General features: G+C 43.7%; 1 protein-coding gene across 1 annotated transcript in view; it reads left to right on the forward strand.

Annotated features, from left to right (window-relative positions):
- Positions 1–23,199, forward strand: part of PLEKHM3 (pleckstrin homology domain containing M3) — an 86,809-nt gene that overhangs the window by 13,646 nt on the left and 49,964 nt on the right. The window contains exons 3-4 of the mRNA XM_032694070.1: positions 8,458–9,393; positions 21,372–21,517. Coding sequence (XP_032549961.1) covers positions 8,458–9,393; positions 21,372–21,517 — 1,082 coding nt within the window. The remainder of the gene's footprint in view (positions 1–8,457; positions 9,394–21,371; positions 21,518–23,199) is intronic.

The raw sequence follows: 23,199 nt of genomic DNA on the forward strand, positions 1-23,199 counted from the left end.
CAATTTTCTTAACCTTTCCTCATAGGAGAGGTGCTCTATCCCTCTAATCATCTTGATGGCCTCCTCTGGACTCGCTGCAACAGGTCAATGTCCTTCCTTGCTGAGGACCCGGGAGCTGGACACAGAGGGGCAGAATCCCCTCCCGGGACCTGCTGCCCACTCTGCTTTTGATGCAGCTCAGGACATACTTGGCTTTCTGGGCTTCGAGTGCACGTTGCTGGCTCATGTCCAGCCTCTGATCCACCAGAACCCCCAAGTGCTTCTCTGCAGGACTGGATCTGTTCATTCCCCAGCCTGTATCCCAACCCAGGTGTGGCACCTTGCACTTGGTCTTGTTAAACCACATGAGAATCCTATGGGCCCACTTGCCAGGTTTGTCAGTGCTTGCTGTGTGCTCTCCAAGAACCTTTCTGCATGGGATGTTCGAAGGCAGGGATACCTTCTTTGAGGAAGGAGAGCTTCTGTGCTCTGAAGATGCAGTCTTTTAACCTGTTTTCTTTACCTGTTCGGCTCCTGTGCAGGTTTTACAAGGTAGCCATGCTATTTCTTCCCTCTGTATTTACAAGAGAGGCTGCCATAAAGTTTGCTGCTACTGTGAGCTGAGCTGAAAAGAGAAACACAAAAGCAAGAAAGTAGGTTTTGCAGATATGTGTATCTGTGACTAGTAATTGTTCTCCAGAATAGACCAAAAAATGTATTTTGAAGTTGGCTAAAACCTGCTGTGGTGGTTGAAGGGGGTCATAGTCCCTGCAGCCTGTGGAGACATCCTTTTCCAGGGCTTTAATCCAAATTAAATGAATGCTATGAGATACTGAGAGCGGCTTCAGCCAGTCCTGTCAGTCCTCACCTCAGTAAAGGACTTCCCTCTGGAGCCTGCAGAGGTCTCCCAGTCCTCCAAGGCTGTCCCAGTTGCTGCATAGATTAACTCTTCACTTTTTTTTCCTTATCTTCATAGTATTTCTGTTATTATGAGCTTATCTGTTCCTGCTACTTGCTTTTTTATAGAATCATGGAGTCATTTAGAGTGGAAGAGACCTCTAAGATCATCGAGTCCAAGGTATGATCTTGTACTCAGAGTTTGTGCAGGGGATATTATGAGAGGCTTGGCCCCCTCTTCATGCAGCTCTTTTACGTATTACATACTTCTCTAGTGTGTTTGTGTAGAGGTAAGACATCTAAATCTGCATTCATGAGCAGTGCATCACTGATTCACAGGTTGGGGACTGGGGGTGATCCTTGAGTTCTGAGGGGTCATTTTACAGCACTGCAACTCTGGCAACCACACAAGACTTTATGAAGCTTTTTTTGTTTGCCAGATATCCTCACCTTCAAGCAGAAGTGGTGACTGGTACTCGCTCTGTGCCTGTGACATTGGCTCACGCAGTATTTAGTGACAGATCTGAGTGTGATGAGCAGGTTTGTGGTGCTGGGTCACAGAGCAGCAGACAGTCAGTTGCCACTGTTGCTGTCCCACTCAGGGAGGAGCTGCAAAGACAGCTGACTGGAAAGGGGAGATGTGGCAGGTACAGGAGCTGCTGCACAGGTGGAGACAGCCAGAGATCCTGAGTGATGTGAAATACCAGAGGTGTGACATACAACCTTAATGCTTCCCCTCCCATGATGGCTGGGTAAGGCCTAGCTCCTAACCCATCTGCCAGGGAAGTTTCTGAAGCCTAATTTTTTTTGTGATTTTGCAAAACACCCCTGTAGCACTGTCCTTTGTCTGTGGTAGGTAAGAAGCTACATAGCCAGGGCAGAAAAATAGGCCATTAATTGTCACTGGGATGGCAGAACATTATAGGACTGTGGTGTTGTGCAAAAGATAACGGTGCTGCCATCTGAGAGGCAGATGTGCAGAAATAACACTTCTGCACTTTCCCCTCTGGAGAGCAAGCAGTAAGCCTCAAACCACTTGGAAATAATCCCAGAGGTATCAAGCCTGTTGGAGAACTGGTGTTCCCCCCCCCCCCCGTGGCCAATTTATTTTCAGCATTAAAAGGTAGTCAAGAAAGGATAGCTGTACTGCAGAGATTTGGGACCTTTCAAGACTTAAAGAGGCAAAAATGTTTAAAATAGAGTGCGAGTTGGATGCCCTTCACTGCAGGGGTCCATAAGTGCCATAAGTTCTGTGCATCCAGCAAGGGACAGTCCCTTCTCCCAGGAGATTACAGCTTAAATACACCACACAGTAAGGATAAGGAGTGTGAGCAGGGACAAAGATAGGTGAGTGCTTCGCCCAAGATCAAATGGGAGTGTAATTTAGATCACCTGACTTCGGCTCATCTGCTGAATGGTACTTCCCCACTAACCCCCCTGGATAAATTGAGGTGGGCATCACTTCACAGAATCACAGAATATGCTGAGTTGGAAGGGACCCACAAGGATCATCAAGTCCAGCTCTTAGCTCTGCACAGGACTGTCCCCAAGAGTCACACCATGAGCCTGAGAGCACTGTCCAAACGCTTTGTGAACTCTGTCAGGTTTGGTGCTGTGACCACTTCCTGGAGAGCCTGTTCCAGTGCCCAACCACCCTCTGGGTTAAGAACTTTTTTCTAATATCGGATCTAAGCCTCCTCTGACACAACTTCAGACCATTCCCTCGGGTCCTGTTTCTGGTCACCACAGAGAAAAGATCAGTGCCTGCCCCCCCCTTCCCCTCACAAGGAAGTTGTAACTGCAGTGAGGTCTCCCCTCCATCTCCTCTTCTCCAGGTTGAGCAGACCAAGTGCCCTCAGCCTCTCCTCATCTGGCTTCCCCTCAAGGTCCTTCACCGTCCTTGTTGCCCTCCTTTGGACGCTCTCTAAGAGCTTAACTGCAGGCTCACTCCTGATTACTCCTTGGACTTGGGCACCCTCCAAGCTGGAAGGGCCATGGAGGCTGACAGAGAGCAGCAGCAGCTGGGCTGGGCAGCTGCCTCAAGTGGAGGGAAATGTGACCTACTCCACTCCCTTGCCTGGGAGGCTGTAGGAGTGTGCAGAGTGATGGAGAGGAGAGTGTGGTGGGAGGCAATGGGAGAGGTTCCCATACAGTGGATAAATTCATAGTGCAGGAGGATTACAGTAAACAGCACTGATGAGTTAGGTGGTGAAGCTGTTCTGGTTGGAAGGTTTATTCTTTATGGAGATTTTTGCTCAGGAGTTACAACACTCCATAAAGCTAATGAACGGAGTTTTCATCTCCTGGGGCAGTGCTGATTGCTTCCAGTGATGATGTGATGACTTTCATAACTGAATTTTCAGGTTAGTTGCTATAATTCCCTTAGCGGTGTCAGCTGACTTTCCTAATGTGAACTGACCCTGTTTTCGTAGCTTTGACAGTCACTTTATCCTATCCTCCTTTTTGAAGCTGAATTGAGTGATTTATAAAAAAATCAGCAAACCCATCTCCATTTTATGTTCTCACTTTTGCAAGTGCTGCTGTTTCATATATCTCCTAGCTGATAGTAGGTAACCATCTCTTTCAACTTATACTTCTGTCTCTGCCAGAGTTGAGTCCTTTCTGGATTGGTCTTGCACTTTGACTGAATCCAGCCTCCTTCTCCACTGCCCTGCTGGTGCAGGCACTGTGTCAGTATGCACAGGGTGCTGGTCGTCTCCTCAGCAAGCACTATACAAGTGTTCAACTTACTGCTGAGGAGCAAAAAGGGTTGGATGGAGTGGTGGGGCAGCAGGGATCCTGTAGACTTCATCAGAGTTTCTCTTACGTTTTTCATACAATGCCACACCTGAAGGGCAAGACGTAAAGAGTGTTTTGTTTGGGTTCTTTATCCACCTGTTTAGGGAATTTATTCAGTGAGAAGCTTATTTTTGGTGAACAGCTAAACCAACCTCTCTGACAATACATAAATATAAAATTAAGAGTTTTTGCAAGATCAACATTTTCAAAGCAGGTTTTGCTTTCTTTAAGCCTAGGGAAGATGAAAAAGAGTGAATGGCCTTCTGGTGGGGAGTGATGCTGTTACTTTATATAGATTAATGCAGACCACTACCTAGTTATACGTCCCACTGCTGTAGTAGTCCCCTGAAAAGAGGTGTCATTGAGAGAAGATGCCTGATTTGGCTTCAGAACAGCCATCTGCTGGAAATCTGTGGCTAAATGTCAATGCCATTATTTCAGGACCAAGTGGAATTATATAAACTTGCCTGAAAGATACATATCTGCAGAGCCAGGTGGGAAAATAGGTGGGAAGAAAAGACTGTTTTTTAAGTAGGAAAATAGTGGACATTGTGGATCTGAGTCATACTGGCTGAGGCACAGTTCATTCCTGATCTAGCAAACCCCAGCAAACAGGGGACTAGCCCAACCCAATTTGAGAGCATTCTGGGTCTCCAAGGTGTCTGCTAAGTTTTGTGAAAATCAGAGGGGAGGACTATTGACAAAAACTCTGTAACTTATGCCCATCACTCACTAAGCATTAGAGAATTCAGAGAGGAGTGCCACCTCAAGAGACAAACTCCCCAGAGACTAGGTATCTCTGCTTCTGCTGTTTTCCAAGTTGCTTCATCTGTCATCAGAAATGCTTTGGTGGTGGAAAACAGGACAAGTTTTCCTGCCATGCCAAGAGAGATGCAAGTGCAGTCAGTTGTTCAGGAGCACATATCTTCTGGACTTGCTGAGACAACATTTGGGCTCCCTCTCCAGTGGTGCTGGTTGCACCAGCTGCCCCGAGTGTGGAGAGGGGTAGGTGTGTGCTAGGTGTGGGGTTCCTAGCCAGGAGTAGTGGGCAGTTCCCAGGGGGGAGGAGAGATGCTGAGGAAATTACTGCTCTGTCCCCAGCTGCTGAGTCTCTCTTTGTTTTCCTCTGCCTTCTTCCCCCTCTTCCCTTGAAATTATAACTCCAAATGGCTCAGGCATGGGCCATTTTCTGTGATTATTTGCCTTTTTTCACTCTTCCTCAATTTACTCTCCTTGTCTCTGTAAGGAGGAAAAGAGATGTAGTTTCTGTTTGGAAGGTGGATGAAGAAATGGTACCATTTGCTCTCTGAATGGAAAGGTATTATCTGGCACACTGCAAGTCAGGGAGATAAAGGTGTGTGTATATGTGTGGTATATGGATTCAACGTATCTCTGCCAGCATCTATTGCCCTGACCTAAACAATGTGAGGCATTTGAATGTTAATCAAGTTGGCTGCTGGTTCTGTCCCAGTTAGAGCAAGAGCCATTGGAGCCAATTCATGGGAGCTTGAAGGGAAGGAGTGGGGTGAAGGAGGGAGAGGGGGGGTGCTTCTGTAAAAGGCAGGGAGAGATAGCCTTTCTCTAACTCAACAAAAGACAAGCAAACCTGTGTGCAGCTGAAGGAGGGGTGGCTGGGGGAAGGTTACGAGTTGTCTTATTATGGAGAAGCTTGAACTGTCATCTGTACTTGATGGAAGCGAGAGAGATTGCAGTTGGAGCTGCAGAAGCACTGCCTCCCTGATTGGATTAATAGAAAGGGAAGATGACTCTAGAATGGCTGCCCATTATCTGCACTACAAAGGGATTAGTGTGGGTTTCAGAGAAATTAATGGCTTTTGAGTTAGCGCAGAAATACTAATGAATGTCAGGGCCAGAGATGTACAGTGAACAAAATTGGTTCTCTTTTAGTTTGTGCATGTGCATGTGTATCTGTCCATTTGGTCTATCAAAGTGTGCTTTTTCACTACCATTTTGAGTTATAGATTAGGCTTTCAGTTTTCACATTTAGCTGAAATACTCTCACGTAGTTTGTTGGTTTGCAAGGTATAGTTATACTCACCTTTTTAGACCTAGTGCCAAAGTAGCAATTTTTTAAATTGTTGTTGTGGTTTTAGCCACATCTGCAGGAAATCTTTGTAGATGGAGTGCTTTGAGCATGGTGTTAAAAGCAGGCTCCATTCTGAGTATATGGGGAAGCTAAGGCTGAGCTGGCAAGGCAAAACCTAAGTGCATCCTTTTTAGTGCATCTTTTAGTTCGTGTAGGTGGGAAGTAGCATCCTTCCCCCTTTTTTTAACCCGCACGAGATTTGCATACTCACATCAAGTAAATCAAACAATTAATTTTCATGTATGTTCAATAGATTTAACTGAAACTTGTGTACTTAATCCTTATAAATGCTTAAAGTTGGTTTTCATTGAAGAGCTACAAAAAGCTTTTACACTGTTGCTGTTCTGAATCCTCCTCCTGCCCATGGACAAAACTCACAATCAGCTATAGCACTGCATTCAGCCACGGGTGGGAGTATCTCCTTACCATAAGTTCTGCTTTCTCACCAACTGGTATCAGAAACCCCTGGACGGTAACTGGGTCCCTCAAATACTCATAGTCCCTGACTGCTTGTGCCCTGGAGAGTAAACAGACACACCCATTAGCCAGCAGTGGTGAGAGCAGCTTGGCCAGCAATCTTGGCCATAATACCTGGGAAGTCCAGTACAGATGGGGGTGCGGTAGTTTCTATGTAGTCTTGTTTTTGGCTCTTTGTTTCCAAGCTTCGTCAGGTCTAGATGCTTCTGTTCTCATAGCTGTGTGTTGAGGACATCCTTGGTGTAGTCTGAGGTTATCATGTCTAAAGCTGGTTAAAGCGTAGCCTGTTAACTTTACTGTAACTGGCTAAGCTGAGATGCTGAAAATGTTTTATGCCTCCAGCTGTCTGCCCTATCTCTCTTGCAAAAGCTGTCAGCCCCAAGGCAAAAACCTCCAGTGAAAGAGCTCCTGTATCTTGCAGTTTGTAATGCTGTGTGTTAAGGTCAGTTGATGCTGATTTTGTTGTGATGTGATTATGCTGGGGAGTGGGTGAGGAGCTGTTTCCAGGTTGCTACCTTTCTCTTGTGTCTGGAATAGCAGTCTCCAAGGGAGATGGACAACAGGAGGCAGAAACCTCTACCTGTGTCTGCTAATTCTGCCACTGTGTGTAAGTCAAGACCCATCACACTTACTGGAAAGGTGAAGCAGAACTCAGATAGGAGCAAGAATTTTTTCCTCAAGCTTAGGTTGTTTTGGGGTGCCAAGTGCTATAGTTCGTATGACAGCATAACAATGAATGCCACTGAATTATACAGGGACCATAAAAAATTGCATAGGGCCATGTCCAGCCCAAGGTTAATATGATGCTTGCGTCTATGGTGGCTGATGGTGCAAATCAGATTGGAACAACTTTTGCATGGAAACCTTTTTTTAAAACTCAGAAATGCTTTAGATAAGTCCTTTAAATTTGTATCACTTTAGTGCCTGGAGTGACTTTGGGTATGGCTGGTTTTCTGGCGATGAAGAAAATTCCCCTTGACTTTGCCTTGGGCTGGGGTTTGTGAAAGAGTCTGCTCCAAAACACCTGACATGTTGAGATGCTCAGGTGTATGTGTTTTAGTCTGTCTGGGCAGCCTCTTACTTTTCATTTTTGGTCCTTTCTGCTGCTCCTGAGCCTGATTCTCATAAATCAGCAAAGCTCCTCAGAAGTAAACAGAGCTGTGCAAAATGTTCTGGTCCCAGGTCGTGCTGAAATGTGGTAACAAACTGCTATGTTGGGCACAGTTCTCCATTCCCTGTGACCTGGGTCAGTCCAGGTGCCAGGAGTTGTACCCAGGTGCTGGCAATGGGGTTGTTCCAGGTGGTTCCAGCAGCCCCACCACAGGGCACAGCTGTACCCATCAGCCACAGGTGGGGCCATTCTGGCTGTGTGCATCTCAGAAAGGGCAGAGGACTGCACAGCGAGGTGGGGAGTAGCTGAGGGTCAGAGGAAGAGAAGGTGCTGCAGTCCCTGGGGAGATCATTGTGGAGCAGGATCTCCCTGCAGTCCCATGTGGGACCCCATGCTGGAGAATGTGGAGATTTCCTGAAGGAGCAGTGGCCATGGAGAACTTGTGCAGGAGCAGGTTTAATATGAAGGACTGCAGCTACCACAGCTCCTGGAGAGGACCCATGCTGGAGCAGGGGAAAGATGTGAGAAGGAGGCAGCAGCAGAGAGATGCTGACCAGATACTGCTATTCCCCTTCTGCCTATGCTGGCTGGAACAGGTGGGGAGGCAGAGGAGGTATGTGTGAAAATATGAAGTTGAGCCTGGGAAGTAGCAGGAAGAGAGGGTGTTTTAATTTGTATGTGTTTCTTACTGTTGAAGTCTATTTTACCTGGCAATAGATTACTTGATAGTATTGTCCACTTCTGGACTAGGTTCTGGGAGACTTGCAGTGTTTTGTTGCTCTGTTACTATTCTCCTGGATAATCTCAAGAAAATGGCTTTGTTTCTCTGTCCTTATGTTTCTCTGTTCCCTTTTTGTAGAGTGTTTTGGTACCTCTGGGTAAAAAAGTGCTGTATTATCTTTGGCTCAAATGTAGAGTTAGTGCTTGTGTTTGATAATTACAACCTGTTAGATGAAGGCTGAATCTGTGATCCTATCCTTGGATATGCCTTATATAGGTAAGAGAGGTGTGTAAGCCAGAATGATGTAGCGATTTGAGACTATTAAAAAAATAATTAATGGTAATGTTCTCATTTTGTTTCTTCCAGAACACAAGCCAGTGTTCCCAAATCTCCTGAAGAAGGGATACTTAGAAGTTAGAAGAGACAATGACAGCTACTGGCAAACCTGTTACGCTGAGCTCTCCCCATACAAACTGTACCTGTATTGCTTGGACAGCAGTGGCAACCAGACTCTTCCCACCGTGTATCCACTCATGCGTTTTCAAAGGGTCACTGTTACTGGTGGCATTGAAACCAAGGTGGTGGACACTGTCCTGTCAGACAGCTCACAGCTACAGCTGAAGGCAGAGTCCTCGTGGGAGACGCTGGATTGGGGGCAGAAACTCTGGGAAGCAGTGCGTGCTTCTGTGCCTGCTTTCACGAGACAGCAGGAGAAACTGGAGAATATGCCAAAGCCTGAAAATAACAGTGACCTTTCTCAAACCAATGGATTATTAGAGAAGCCTATGGAGCTCTTCCTGTCCATGAATTTGACTGAAAACACTAAAGAGTTTCAAAATATTCTCAAATCAGGGACTCTTTACAGGTTAACTGTCCAGAATAACTGGAAGGCATTTACTTTTGTCTTGAACAGGTCTTATCTCATGGCATTCCAACCCGGTAGGCTTGATGAAGATCCTCTGCTGAGCTACAATGTCGATGTGTGCCTGTCGGTGCAGACGGATACTCAGGATGACTGTGACTCTTGCTTTCAGGTCATTTTCCCCCAAGATGTCCTGCGCCTGCGTGCAGAGACTCGTCAGAGGGCCCAGGAGTGGATGGAGGCATTGAAAGCAGCAGCCAATGCTACTAGAAGTTTAACTCAGAACCCACAGGTCACACTTAGGAACAAACCTGGAGATCGGCCCTTGGGAAGGGACCTTAGAAAGAGCAAGCGCCAGTCTGTGACCACCAGCTTCCTCAGCATCCTGACCACGCTGTCTCTAGAGAGAGGGCTCACAGTTCAGAGCTTCAAGTGTGCAGGTAAGCAACCAGGCTGCAGCATCTGCACCTACTCCCCTTCTGCAGGAAAAGAAAATCACTTGAAAGAGCATTTATATGTTCTAGCAGCACACAGCTGTTCCCTGCCTCTCACTGTGGCCATAGTTAGCCTTTCTTTGCTCTCTGTAAAATGTGGATAAAAACCTATGGGATATTCAGAGGTTCATCTGCTTTTGAAGACTAATGCTGAAAAGTTAGATGCTGCGCATAAAGCACTACATAGGCTAGGGCTGCCTTACAGGGTGGCTGAGCTGTTTTCTTGATTCAGGACACTGTAAAGGTGGTCCAGAATCACTGTAAACTTGTCATCTGACTCTAGTCCTAGGCAAGATCATGATTTTATCCAGTTTGGGAATGAAGTGAAAATAGAGAGGACCTGTGCGAATGCAACTCATTGTCATTTTACTTTAGCAAGAGCACCTGTGTGGAGCAAATTTGGGCACCTTATGCCTAAACTATAGTCTTTGACTCGCTTTAGTTACACTCCCTTAAAAATTGTCCACTCTATTAGAAACTGCTCTTTTGGAGAGTTTTTCTCTTGTGATATGGGAGCTGCGAGGGTCCTGCCTCCTCCCCACTCTGTTCTGGGGTGGGGGGTCTCCTGTTGCTCTGGAACCACACGTGACTCTGGGGATGTCTGGATGAGCCCAGGACCTGCTGGCTGAGCCCCAGATGTACTGGAGTGCCCTCAGAACTGGCTGTGGGTGCAACTGGGTTCATCCCTCTGGTAGTCCCCAGCAGGTCATGTTCCTGCTCATCTCTCTACAGTGCACAGCACCCACCTGGCAGTCAGAGCATCCCGAAGGTTGACCTCAGCCTCATTGCAGTTATTGATTTGGTCACAGTAGTTGGGCTTCTGCCTGAATTCAGGTCTGTTCTTGGCCACATTTGCATGACTTTATGTCAGTTTTTTCTAGGAGTATTTATGTGCCAAACTGCTGCTGAAACTGAAGGTGCCTGGGTCCTGTGCTAACTCTTGATTACCTGAACACTACTGGGCAATGGTCATGTCTTAACTTTAAGGATAGTTGTGAGACTGAAAACTGCAGGGAGACTCTGGGAATGACTCGAATAACTATCCCCGAGATAGGTCCAGCCCAGTGTGTACTCAAGAGACAGCCCTGTGAAACTCCAGAAGACAGCAGAATTAACTGCCTCATTTTAAGGTAGTGTCCCAGGTGATGGTAAACCTATATTCCTTTCTCTTAATTTCTTTTAATTCAAAGCTCACTAGAGGAAAATTTTTTAAATTTTGCTTCATTCTCTGACAGAGGTCCAGGAGAGTTTCAAGTGAACATTTTTGCACCGTTCCCGGTGTGGGCTGCTGTTTAACCCAAGGGGCCTGCTGGTGGTAATTACAGCTTGCAGGCACCGAGACCAGTTTTCCCCAGGGCTGCTGGGAGGGGTAAGCTTGGATAAAGATGAGGAGGGGGGAGGAAGAAAAGTTTTGCTGTGAATTCTTCAGCCATTTAGTGCAAATTCCTGTAATTACCGTCTTTGTGTCCTGTCCCAATGGCACATAATACCGCAGAAGCCTTTCCTAATTGAGACCTTACAGGAGGTACAAATCCCTCCTTTGTTCAGCCTGACAAATTAGTGCCAGAAAGTGGCAAGGTCCGAGTGGGAATCAAAGGCAAGCAACACAAAGATGGAACTTAAGGCTACAGTAATAACCCTCTCTAGTCCTGCAGGGGTGGGAGGGAAGGAAAAGTAATGACCAATGAAAAATGAAGGGTTTTTTTGTTATAAATTCCCTTGACATGACAGCACCTCTGGGCTGCTTTATTTATTTAGGAAAAGTGATTAAATAGTAATACAACAGGGCAGACCATTGTCTCTCGAGCTACCCCCCTTCCTACAGACCCCTGCTGCCTTGGCTAATTGATTGACAATGAACCCCTGATAAAGAAGGTTGCTAGAAGGACCTGATGGGGACAGGCTTTTTTTAATTTATTTTTTTCTTTGCAGTCTTTGTGGGGTTCCCCTCCCTGATTTTTTTTTTTTTCTGTTTGAAATGCTCTCTGCATCCCCCTTTCCTTTTCTCTCTCAGTAAAAGCTTTTCAAGGAATTGCTCCCAGACAAACAGCTGACAAGCAGGTAGGGAAGAATGTGAATGTCTGTGCCTCGCTATTGACAAGTTTATCTTGGAGTCTGACTAGCACTTTTCAACTTGTGATATAAGCCAGGGTGGTGGTGTCAGATGTAGTCATGGGGCAGGGGGGACAAACTGTTGATACACTGGAGTCAGAAGGGCAGCTTGAAAAAAGTTTTCTTTTGCTTGATCAGCAGATACAAAAGCTTTTCCCACATTTCTTACTCTTACTGCAGAGGGCAGGGCATTATTTCTCAGAAAATGGACAAATAGGCCACTGATTAACAGTGGAGAGACCGGTTTTTTATAAATGCTTTTACGTTTGCAGCCGTTACTTGTATTTTTGGCTTTGCACAGCAATGCGTTTTGGAATGTGCAGTTAACTTCTGGCACTTCAGTGGCAGCGTCCTTTGTCCTTCGCATGTTCATATAACTGCGGGCTTGATCTTGCCCTGATGCTGGAGTACAGCAGCATTCCTGTGGGAAGTGTTTGGGGCTCTGAGCAAGAGTAGCACCTGAGAGCACTGAGCTGCTCAGGTGAGACTTTGAAGGGACCTACCCCTCATCTTCAAAGGGATGTGAAGTGAAAGTTGCTTGCAAGTCCAAACTCGTAAATATCAGGTTTCATGATTTGTTCTTTGTTGTGTAGGAAATGAGACATGCATCACATTAGGATGATTTGTTGGAGGGGAATTTATTATTTTTGATATCTTTATTTCACCTGGATTAAGAGAAATCCCTGAACTGTTGTCCTAAATTTGGGATCAGGAAGCTTCCACGAAAGCATGTCTTTGGCACATGCAGCGTCTTGTAGACACCAGTAGCTGCTTGTGAGTACTTCAGTGACTGTCCTGTCTCCCTGTTAGGCCATCTATGGGCTTCTGGGGAAAGGTAGGCATTTCTCCTGGAGGAACTCTCCTGGAGGTCTCTATTTCTGTGTCATGTGCCTTCACTTTTCCATAGTTTGGGAAGACAAATGGCCTCTGCCCTTTGCCTCCTGTTTTTGCATAGCTCTTGTTCTTTAGATATCTCTCGTTTCACCTTTTTTTTTTTTTCTCCCTGTCCTTTATTAAAACAAACACTTTTTCCAGAGAAGTCGGTCGTGTCTTCCAGGAACTCTTTTTACTTAGACAGCAAGTCCCAATGGATATGGGAATTTCTACCTTCTGCAAAATGTGCTCTGTACCCTTTCATTTGTCTGTGTGGCTTTCCTTGCTCCTCTTCTGGGGTGCCTTCTGTCTTTTCCTCCCTGCTTTCTCCATGTCTCTGCAGTTGCCAAAAGGATAAATACTGCTATTAGAGCTCCACTGACTTGCCTGGCTGAGCTGAACGCTAGGTGCAGAGAAGCCAAGGTTAGTAAATGGGCTACTTCCTGAGCTTGCAGCCCTGTCAAATGGAGCAGCAGGTGGAAAGCTGTTGTCCTTCAAGGAGTCATTCTGCATTTAGTGCTGTGATAATATGTGTGGTTGGGGGACAGTCCAGTGCAACGTGCTCAGCTCATGCAACCTCTGCTCTAGCTCACGCCATTATTTTGAAATCAACCCCCACTGCAGTAAAAGTAAATTTATTTTTTTTCCCTTCAATGAAAAGTATTTTCCTAATAGCTTGCAAAGCCAACAAGTGTGATTTAAAAAAAAAAAAAAAGCCAAAGTAGCCAGGTGCAATATTGACTTTGTTCAACTTCTCAAAAAACCATATAGTTGAAACTTCTCAAATACAGATAGTTGAGAAACATCCTTGAATTTAGGAAATACTTTGTGAACTGTCATCACACCCACTTATTTGTTACACATCACTGAAATAAAAATACTTAGGGGACAAATCTTAGAAAATGTATCACAATAATAAAATACCATAAGGTCCTTTGGAAGGCTGTCAGCACTGTTGTCACATTTTCAGTCCCAAATAACAGTTGTTCTCACCTGTCCAGGGCTTTTAGGATGGTACCTTTTCTAAGTGCTGTATTTGTTTTGTGCTTGGTTTCATTTCAATTGATCTCTTTGTTCCAAGGCTTCAGCAGCTTTTTACCTTCCCTTTATTTGAGACTCTGTAAAATCCCTTAAGAATGTGTTTTGCACTGTAAAAGTTTTATTGTTTAAGTATCTTCACTTTAGACCACAGTCTTCCAGTCTTGTATGTGACTTTCAGGCCCTGTTTCAATTAATTCAAAAGTATAACTTCCACTGCTAACAGTGGTATTTCTAAACTCATTCTTTGGTAGCCAGAACCAACTGAGCAGAAAAAAATGTGCTACTCTGGGAAAAAACCTGGAATGTGCACTGTGCATTTGCTTGGCATCAGAGCATCCATGCAGATGTGCAACCTTGAGGGACACATACAGAAGGAAAATGTCTGCTTGAGGGTCCACTGCTGTAGAACTAGGACATTTGTTTGTGTGTTGGCAGGGCTCCCCCCCTTCTGTCACGTGCCAAAGCAGTGTATTACTGGCAAAACTATTACCTGTGGATTGAATCAGGGGCAATGTAAAAGAAATTGCAGAACCAGCCAGAGTGTAACTGGTGGGAATGGTTTAGCTTCTCTGTCTGGCCTTCTCCAATGTCTGTAGTCTCTGACACGTACATGTGCTGTGTAAATCTGAATAGTTCACATGCCCATGGTAGGGCTGTGGTAGTGACGAGTGACCAAGAAGAAATTCAGCCAAAGTAGCATTGGCAAAAATGCGTAAACATACTTGCTGTGCAGTTGTTCCTTGTGTTACAAGGAGATACAAAACCAGTTGTGTATTCAAACAGACACAGAGCTGCTGTTTCTAGGTATGTGAGTGCTCTATCAAATAAATGAAACTTGGCAAGCCAGGTAGCTTTCAATATAAGTAAACGAGTGAGTGGTGCAGGGGTAAGTGGCCTTCAAACTAACTGTGGAGCAGAAATGAATACTGAGTTAGGTAGAGACTCTTTTTGCTAAATGAGCTGGCCACAGCTGAGGATCTGATCACACAAAAGACTGGCCTGCACTTTGCTCTGTTCTCTGGTCTACCTTCTCAGTATATCGAATCAAGCATGAGAGTAATCAACTGTAGGAATGGGAATACCATTATTAATTATGGTCACATTATCTCTTTACTCCTAGCTGGCAAGCAGACTTCAAGAGCTGGCCCAGAGAGTGTGTTCAGTTCCCATTTCTGACTAAAGAGCTGGTGAATTACTGAATCCTGCCAATAAGTCATTCCAAGTCATCCCATTCACTTCTGTCAGGCAGCACTTCAGAATATCAGCAAGGCACCAGATACTGCAGAGAATGATCCTATAAGGGCATGGGGGAAAGAATACCAAATTAGCTTGAGGTGTATGGTATTCTTCCTCTGCTGTTGTCCTGGGAATCCAGAGAAAAGATTTGGAAGCATGCAGCAGGAGAATGTAAACTGGCCATGTGTTAAAAGAGTCACAGACTTTAACTATGTGTGAAGCATGTCTTCATAGTTGTTTGTAATTTCCTCAGAGCAAGTTCTCTGGGAAAAATGTAATTTTGTCCCTTCTCAGAATTTGACACTAATGATAAAAGTAAAATCCTGGTGAAATTCAGTTGGAGAAATCCAACCAAATAAGAAGCTAGTGTCCAAATGTGTAATTTTGTTACTGCCATGTGACACACAGCTAGGATTTTTAGTCCTCATTTATTGATGAAATGTTGTTCTTGACATATATGTGAAGTGCAAGCTTACGCTTTGACTTTTAGGGGTTTTTTTGGTGTTACATTTGCAGGCTTAACTTCTATTAGTTTTATTGGGAAGGCAGAATTTAGCTGTGTAACCTACAGCATGCTTGTATGCTGTCTTCTAGAAAGGAAAATACAGACATGCAGAATGTTGTGTATGCACACATATGTGCTATCACCTTGTTTCCAACAGTGATTTTTTTTTTTCTTGATTGTTCATCTTCTTAGCAAAAGTCACAGCTCTGTGTGTTCAGTGTGACTGATGTAAAGGGGATTGTTTACTTCACCTGCTCCCAGCCTTCTAAATATTGGATGTCTACACTAATCCAATCTTTGCTGATTGGAAGAAAGCCTGGGTGCCTGGGGAATGATTAATCTCATCTGCCTTGGAGAGGTGCTCTGAGGCAGTGTGCCTGTGAGACATCTCTAGCAGGGTGGGATGGGTCACTCTGGAGTGGCCAGTCTCCCCAGTGAAGTCTAGAGCCTGTAGCCACCAAACCTACGCTGGGTATGCGAAGTCAGCTGAGCTGGAATGTGTAAGACAGGAAAGACAGGGCTATGCATTGTATCTTCAAATGGCACTAATGAAGTCGGGAGGTCTGTTATTTTAGAGCTTACAGTAGAGTTCTGAGCTACAACTAGTAGTCAAAGTTTCATTGACTTGAAATGGTTGGTCCGTCCTTTGGAGTCAATTTTTTAAAAAAAAAAGAGTCTGGGAGTTGCGGACTGGTGAACCCTTCCGTATTTCTGGAGAAGCTGATCTGGTTTACAATTAAAGTGGGATTTGTACATTCCTAATCATATGGGGTTTATATGTTGCTTATGTAATTATAACTTGATAAGGTCAAACCCACATGGTTTCAACACGGAAAAATTTCCGACTTTTATCTGTTCAGGTTTTGTTGTCTTTTAAAGTTTGTAAGAAGCTCACAAAAAAAATACAGGCAAGTGGAGTAAAGTGTCAGACATTGCTTGGAGGTTTATAAGTTTTTAATTATTTCTTTAGAAATAAAATTGCTTTAGAAAGAAAGTAATGGTGGAAAAAGGACAAAGGGTAATGAAAATTCAAACATGGGTAGACGTGAGGGAGAACTAAGCTGGATTGTTAATGTGTCTTCCTTGGGAATCTGAGTTTTCCCATGGTGGAGTGAATTGGAATAGATGCACAGAAACACAAGGCAAGCAACAGAAATAATTCTCACCTTCTGTTTGTGCTGAGCAGATAGAGCAATGTTGTATGTCTGATCTAACACTGAAAATTTGTTGCTGTGCTCCTTCTGCTTAGTTTGCTTTATGCCTTTATCAAGCTGAAAGCCTTTTGAAGTCTGTGGGTCATTTTCTTTTCTTCATATTGTATGTTGTTTCTAAATGAATTAGCTTCTAAGCTAATCTGTCACAGATTTAATTATAGCACACAATCACAAGGGACTTGCTTTTTCCTGATACCGAGCAAGGAACTTTATTCAATAAGGAAAACAGTTGTGTACTTGATTCTAATTTGATCTTCCAGTTTCTCTGTTTCATTGTGGAGCTACTGCAGTCTTTGCTTACTAAAAGATTAAAGAAAAGGTCTCTGGATAAAAAGAGTGGTTGCGTGTGTGTCTTCTGACCACAAGAATATGCAACACCCTGAAAGTGGCAGAAATTGTTTCCTGCACTTCACAGAAGAGGAATTATATTCAAGTGTCTTGGATTCCTCCTCCATAATAGACCACCACCTTAAGTCAAGGAGAGAGTCTTGTTATAACTTTTTAACCTTATCTTCTGTACTACTTTCTTCCTGAAGTCTTCTCACTTGGACATGAGCCTCTTGATATTAATACTCCTGCTCTGCTCACAGACATGTTGTTGAGAGAGGTTCATCTGTGTCCAACAGCACTTTCTTGCTGTTATTTTTCCTAACCCCTATTTTCTTTCCTTGATTCCAAGGCTGTTTTGTTATATTTTCTGTGATAAAAGGTTTGGGATTACTCCTTCCCTCACTTTGCTAACAATATACCAAAAACTGCACTTCTTCCCTTTGTAGCTTACTCTATAACATCCTTTATGTAGGGATGATTTTGGGTACCAGTAAATATTGTGGTATTCTCTTTGCATTAGACTCAGGGTTTGCCAGACCTTTGTACAGGTGTTATGTAGATAATATTCTGTGTGAGCATTAGGAATAGGTGAGAGATGCTTGGTGAAAGCTGTGCTGCTTTTTTTCCTCCCATCCTGTGGAAGGTGCTTTCTTTAGTTATATAGGCAAATAAGTGTTTTGTCTGTAAACATGGTCCCTTCCCGAACCCTAAACTATTTATTGAATTGTGTTACTGATCTCTGAGATGATCAGCTACTTCTGATTATCCTGTTGGGAGAGGTGCTCAAGAGTTTAAAGCCAGGAATCAGTACTAGCTTTGCTTCTGGTAAACATGATGGCAGTTTATGTACCTGAATGTCCAGATGCAGGATTCCCAAGGGCAATAAGCCAATGCCTTCTTCCTCTTCCTTTTCTCTCATTCTTGCTCTGGTTTTTTCCATCTTAAAAAAACAAAGTACTGTAAGTGGTCTATGCCACAGAAATATGTTTGTCACACTACATCTCTTTGAACTGCATAACTTCAAAGAAAATCAGTGCTTTGATAACTTGATTTGAAAGGGTTGTAGAAATAGCCATCATTATGAATCACAGTAGATAGGCATGGAAAAGATGGTGATTTTCAAATAGCAAAGCTTGTAAGGTAGGGGAAAATGTAAGATGGGTGCCAGTGCCACATTCTCATCTAAAAAAACCCCAACCATACAACTGTATGTAGCTTTACAGAATATGATTTCTTGAGGGTATGAAGAGGAATGAGAAACACTGTGTAAAAATTGTGTTTCTGAGGAGCAAGGAAACACATGTGGGCTCAGGAAAGGGCTGTAACGAGGGAGAAAGCAATGTGTGCTGCTTGGGTAAGAATTTCTTCCACTTAGTCCTCTTCATAGAACTACCCTTCCTGAAGATGAAGGGCATCCCAGATTGCTTGCTGAGACCCTTCTACCCCAGAGACCTTCTTTCAGTTCTTATAGGCTGGACATAGGGAGGAGGAGAGAAAGCCCCCCTCGCCCCCAGCACTTCTGTGCTTTGTCATTCCTCTCCTGAGAAAACTCTCCGTGGACTGGAATGAGTTGCTGGCTCTAAGAGACTGCAAGAAATTAGGCCTTAAAATGGTGACTTCTCAACTGTAATTGTTTGTTTTAGTTTAGGATATTGGCAATTCAAATTGAACTTTAGTTTATTCTTGCCTTCAGTCCAACACATAGGAGTTAGGGCATTGAGACAAACTATCAGCTTGTGGAGTCTCAGAGGGTGCACAGTGATAGGTAAAATCCATCCTCATACCCAGACAAGTAAGTGTTGGCTAGTGGGGAATGTTTATAAAGGTTTCAGTGACACTGAGTTGGGAGACTTCATTTGCATTCAGACACAGCTTTACCACTAGTACTTCCTAACTGGTCCAAACACACTGAGCTAGAAAATACATGTCATTTAGTAGTCTCTGTTTCATCCAAGGTGAGGTAATGGCTGTATGTAAGGAAAGCTCAGACTGGAGCTATTTGATATATACAGGCAGATGCTTCAGTGTTTTTTTGGTGATAGGAAATTCGGAGGCAGCTAGTAAGGAGAAAGATTCAAACCCTTCACTTCTTTTAGCAAGGCTGATGCAGAAGAACATGCTGTACTGAGATATTGCTAACACAAACACCCTTTCTGAGGGCTTGTTCCCATTTAGTTTGGGAAAGGGGAATGTTTCCTTTACAGAGGGGCAAGATTTACCTCTGTTGTGCTTTAAAAAACATGGGCTCCTTAGCAACAGTTTCAGTATCTTCTGCAAGCATCTTCCAGGGCTACTAGTCAGATGAGTCTGGAGTCAGACAAACAGGACTGGTATTTCATGTCTCGTCAGCTGTTCAAAACCTTCACCTCTATGTATAAATGCATTTAAAAACATGAAAAAAAAATAGTTCTACATGTACCACATAGTACTGATACTGGGCTTACTAACAGGTGTGCCAGCTGAGTTCATAACACCATAGTGGAACAGGACTGCGTGGAAACTCTTAACTGACCACTGAGGAAACTACTTTTTTTTAAAAAGAAGAAAAGAATGTGACAGAAAAAATAGGAAAACGCATGTTTTGCACTGAGGAAAATATGAAGTTGTAGGCTTCTAAGTTCTGATCCCAAGCCACAGTCATAGGTCATCTTTTTTTTTGGTAACACGCTGCTGAATTACTTGAATTTACTTTACCCTTATAAAAGTGATACTTGCATTCTTTCTGCCCTAAAATAGTGCTTTGCAAAAAGTGCTGCTAATATTTACCATACAAAAAAGTATTTCTACAATGATAACAGTTTACTTTAATAATGTTCGTGTTTTCTGTTTGATTATTAGCTGAGATCACATGTTTGCATTATGTATGTTGAGTTATGCCACTTAAGATACATGTTTATACTTATGCTTTGGTCTTATGAAGGGTAAAGGAGGAGACATTTAACATAATTATCTCTTTCATCAACTGACCTGTTTATATATTTGCCTTTTTCAAGAAACTGCTTATCCTCACTTCAAAAAAAAGGGGAGAGGGGAAGAGAGAGATGAGCACAGGACATGTCCCACACTGATTCACTTGATAGTGCGTATTGCAGAGAATCAGTAGCCAAATGGCTCTGGAGTGTGGAAGAGGAGGAAGTGAGCTAATTGTATTGGTTAGATTATTGTAATTATTTTGATTAGAGCAGAGGGGGCATGGTAACATCGGTCGATGTGAGGAAGGAGGAGTTCAGTGTATGCCTAGAGTATCTGAGCTGCAATCTTTCCTCAAATCAGGGTAACTTCTACTGGGGAGAAAAGATGCCTTCAATGGGACAAGTTACATAATTACACTAAATCAGTTATATTGACAAAAGCAGTCGTCAGTTGACTTCTACCTGAAAAATTCTGTTTAACTAATACTTTTTCTATAAAAGTGATGTACAAGGATTCTGCTAATCAGCATTTCTGACCAGCTGCAGCAGAGACCATCTGAGCATACAGCACTTGCTGCAGCAGAGCTTTAGAGCTGTGGCTGTAGCTGTAAATGTAATATGGGAACACTGGCATTTGAAGGAAAAGCAAAAATACCATCACGTGTGGTGTATCAAAGAGGTGTTGTTAACAACCATAGACATCTTTTATCTTACTCAAACACTTTTAGCCTCACTTCCTGAGCAGATTGTTTAATGTGACTGTGCTGTCTGTCTTTAACCATCCGCTCTAATATTAATTGAACCTGTTGGCTCATTTTAGTCACTATTGAAAGACAGAGGTGTCAAGCACATTCGGTTTTTATGTGTTTTGTGAAAACAGGTGGTCAGGTGAAGGAGAGCTCTGCATTAGTTCTTTCCAACTAAAGCAGCAGCTTTTGAATACATTGTTTTACCCCAGGGACTCCACACAAGAGGGCATGGGAAGAGGCAAGGGATCCAGCTGTGAAAAAAGTACAGGCAGACCTCAGACCTTGTAAGACACAGGGTAATCCAATCGTACAGAAAAAAAAAACCCTGCTGGAAACTGAACTGTGTCACTGCTGCTAGTCAAGAACTACTCATTCTCAATGTGACTGCTGCTCACAGTTATTATTCATGGTCTGACTGTGGTTTGCCTTGGCTGTGCTAATTGTGTGGCTGAATCCTACCTGCCAAGTCAGCATCCCCCCCGGCTGTCAGCAGGAGCTGGCTTGCGCTCCTCCATGCAGGCAGTGCTGGCCCATTCTGTTGTGGGGAAAATGGGAGCTCTCTGGAGCAAGCTCATAATACTTCTGTGGTCTGCTGTTTTCTATCTAAGCTTCAGGGCATGGCTTTCAGATGGCCACGGCTTTTAAATGCCCAATGTCTCAAAGTAAGTCTTGTGCCTTTGTTTCTTGAGAATTGGTAAGTGTCCTTTGACTGCTGTCTGAACTCTTTGTCAAGATGCCCAAGTTAGTTAGTGTGTGCTTTTTCAGCACTAGTTTAAGAATACTGATATTTATTCCTTTATTTTTTAGGGAATGAGAAATATCTCATTGCTAAAATAAATGAAATTTTAAAAGGGTCTCAGATGAAGGAATAATTACTTTTCTGACTCCATCCTGAGTGTGTACCTCTGGCACAATGTTCAAACCCAGACTTTTCTCCTTCTCTCTTCTCTAGGCTGTCAGCGCTCCATAGGTTTGTCCAATGGAAAAGCCAAGGTGTGCAGCTACAGTGGATGGTATTACTGCAGCACCTGCCACGTGGATGACAGCTTCCTCATCCCTGCACGGCTGGTTCATAACTGGGACACTTCCAAATACAAGGTAATCTCCCTGCAGGTTGGTTTGCTAGCAAGTGAACTGAATTTCTCTTTAGATAGAAACATAGACATTTCAGCAGCCTGGAGGTTACTGGCATTGACTGCTAATACTGTCTTCTTTGTCCCTCTTGTCAGAATGAGCCACACTCTCTCAGCAAGACAGATGTTTTAATCACAGTTTCCTTAGCCAGGCCTAAGGTGTTCCTCCACAGGAGTAGCCATGCTCCTCTTTCTTGGTGGCATCTTTTTCATCATTGCTTACCTGGTTGTTCAAGAGACAGGGAGAGGCACCACACTGCAGCCTCTCTTTTAGTCCTAATCTTTGCAGTTATTGGGGCCCTTGAGGAGTACCTGTTTCGTGAGCACCAGGGGCTAAGGATTGGCACCGCTTAGTGGTGGATGCTAAGTTGTGGAAATGCCCACAGGAAACTGGCTTACCCAAATGCAGTGTTTGTGGGGTGCAGAATGCCCTCTCTCCTGGCAGGAACATTTCGAGGACACTAGGAGGACATTGCTGTAGAGCTCGGTTGGACCAGACAGACAAAAGTAACATAAGGAGAAAATTCTACAGTTGTTCACTTGCCACACAAGAGCTTTTCTAAAACTTTTGTAATATGCTATTTGCTGCTGCCTCGGTGGCTGATTGCTAGATAGGGGCAACTGATTACATACCTCAAAGCACTATGCCAGCAAACACAGTAGCAGTGTTGTTTTGCCATCTTAGGCAGTATATGCTGAAAGAATAACAAATTCATAAGGAATCCAGACCATGCTAGAGCTTCAGACCTAGCAGCCACTGTTAGGAGAGGTTGTTTGATGTTTTGTGTCTGCAAATATTATTATTATGTGCTATTTGAAAAGGAAAAAATAACCGGTAAATGCCCTATTAGAGGAAAAGCAGATCTCTCTTGAAGAAAATTTGTCAGACAGGGAGATTATTAAAAGGTAGCCAGAGCCTGCCATCAGGAAAATGACAGTTTTGTGCTGTGAAATGCAAGATTCTTCAGAGTTACAAAGCTGCTATGTGTGGAGACAAAAAGCCCTCCCATGCCTAGAAGTTAGGAATAAATATTTAAAAGTTCTTTCTTTGGATGCTTTAACCAAGGACTAAACTTGCTAACCCATGGTAGTATAGGTAGCCCTGATAAGGGGCTATTAAATGGTAAGGCACAGATCTCATGTCAAACTGTCATTAATACTGCCAAGAAAATTAACTGGTTTTTTTCTAAACCTACAGGGTAAAAACTATGCTCTATGCACTGTTTCCTGTGGTCTTTGTATAGGCAGCTGAAGCACAAAAGAAAATGAGACTTTTAAGATTTTTTTACACTGTTTTACACAGTCTGAAAGGTGCCAGTCAATCCACCAAATGGAAGCAAAGTTGAATGAAGAGTTTGTAAACCTGCACTCCTTCCCACTGCCACCTTTTCCCTGCCTCCATAGGGGTTTCCGGGGTCTGTCCTTTCTGTTTCTGGCAAAGCAAACACCAGTAGGTACTGTAGGACATGAGCTTTTACAGTGTAATTGGGCACATTTCTCTTTCAAATTTCATGGACTCAGCATCTGAGCAGCAGCTGTAAACTGTTACATCAATTAAATAAGTTTTGAAATTGAGAGGTTCTTGTCTGCTTTTGACAAAATACGTCATGAAAGAACAGAAGCAATAAAAATCTGTAGAGTTGTCTC

This window comes from Chiroxiphia lanceolata, chromosome 7, assembly GCF_009829145.1.
Source record: "Chiroxiphia lanceolata isolate bChiLan1 chromosome 7, bChiLan1.pri, whole genome shotgun sequence".
NCBI classification, from domain to species: Eukaryota; Metazoa; Chordata; class Aves; order Passeriformes; family Pipridae; genus Chiroxiphia; species Chiroxiphia lanceolata.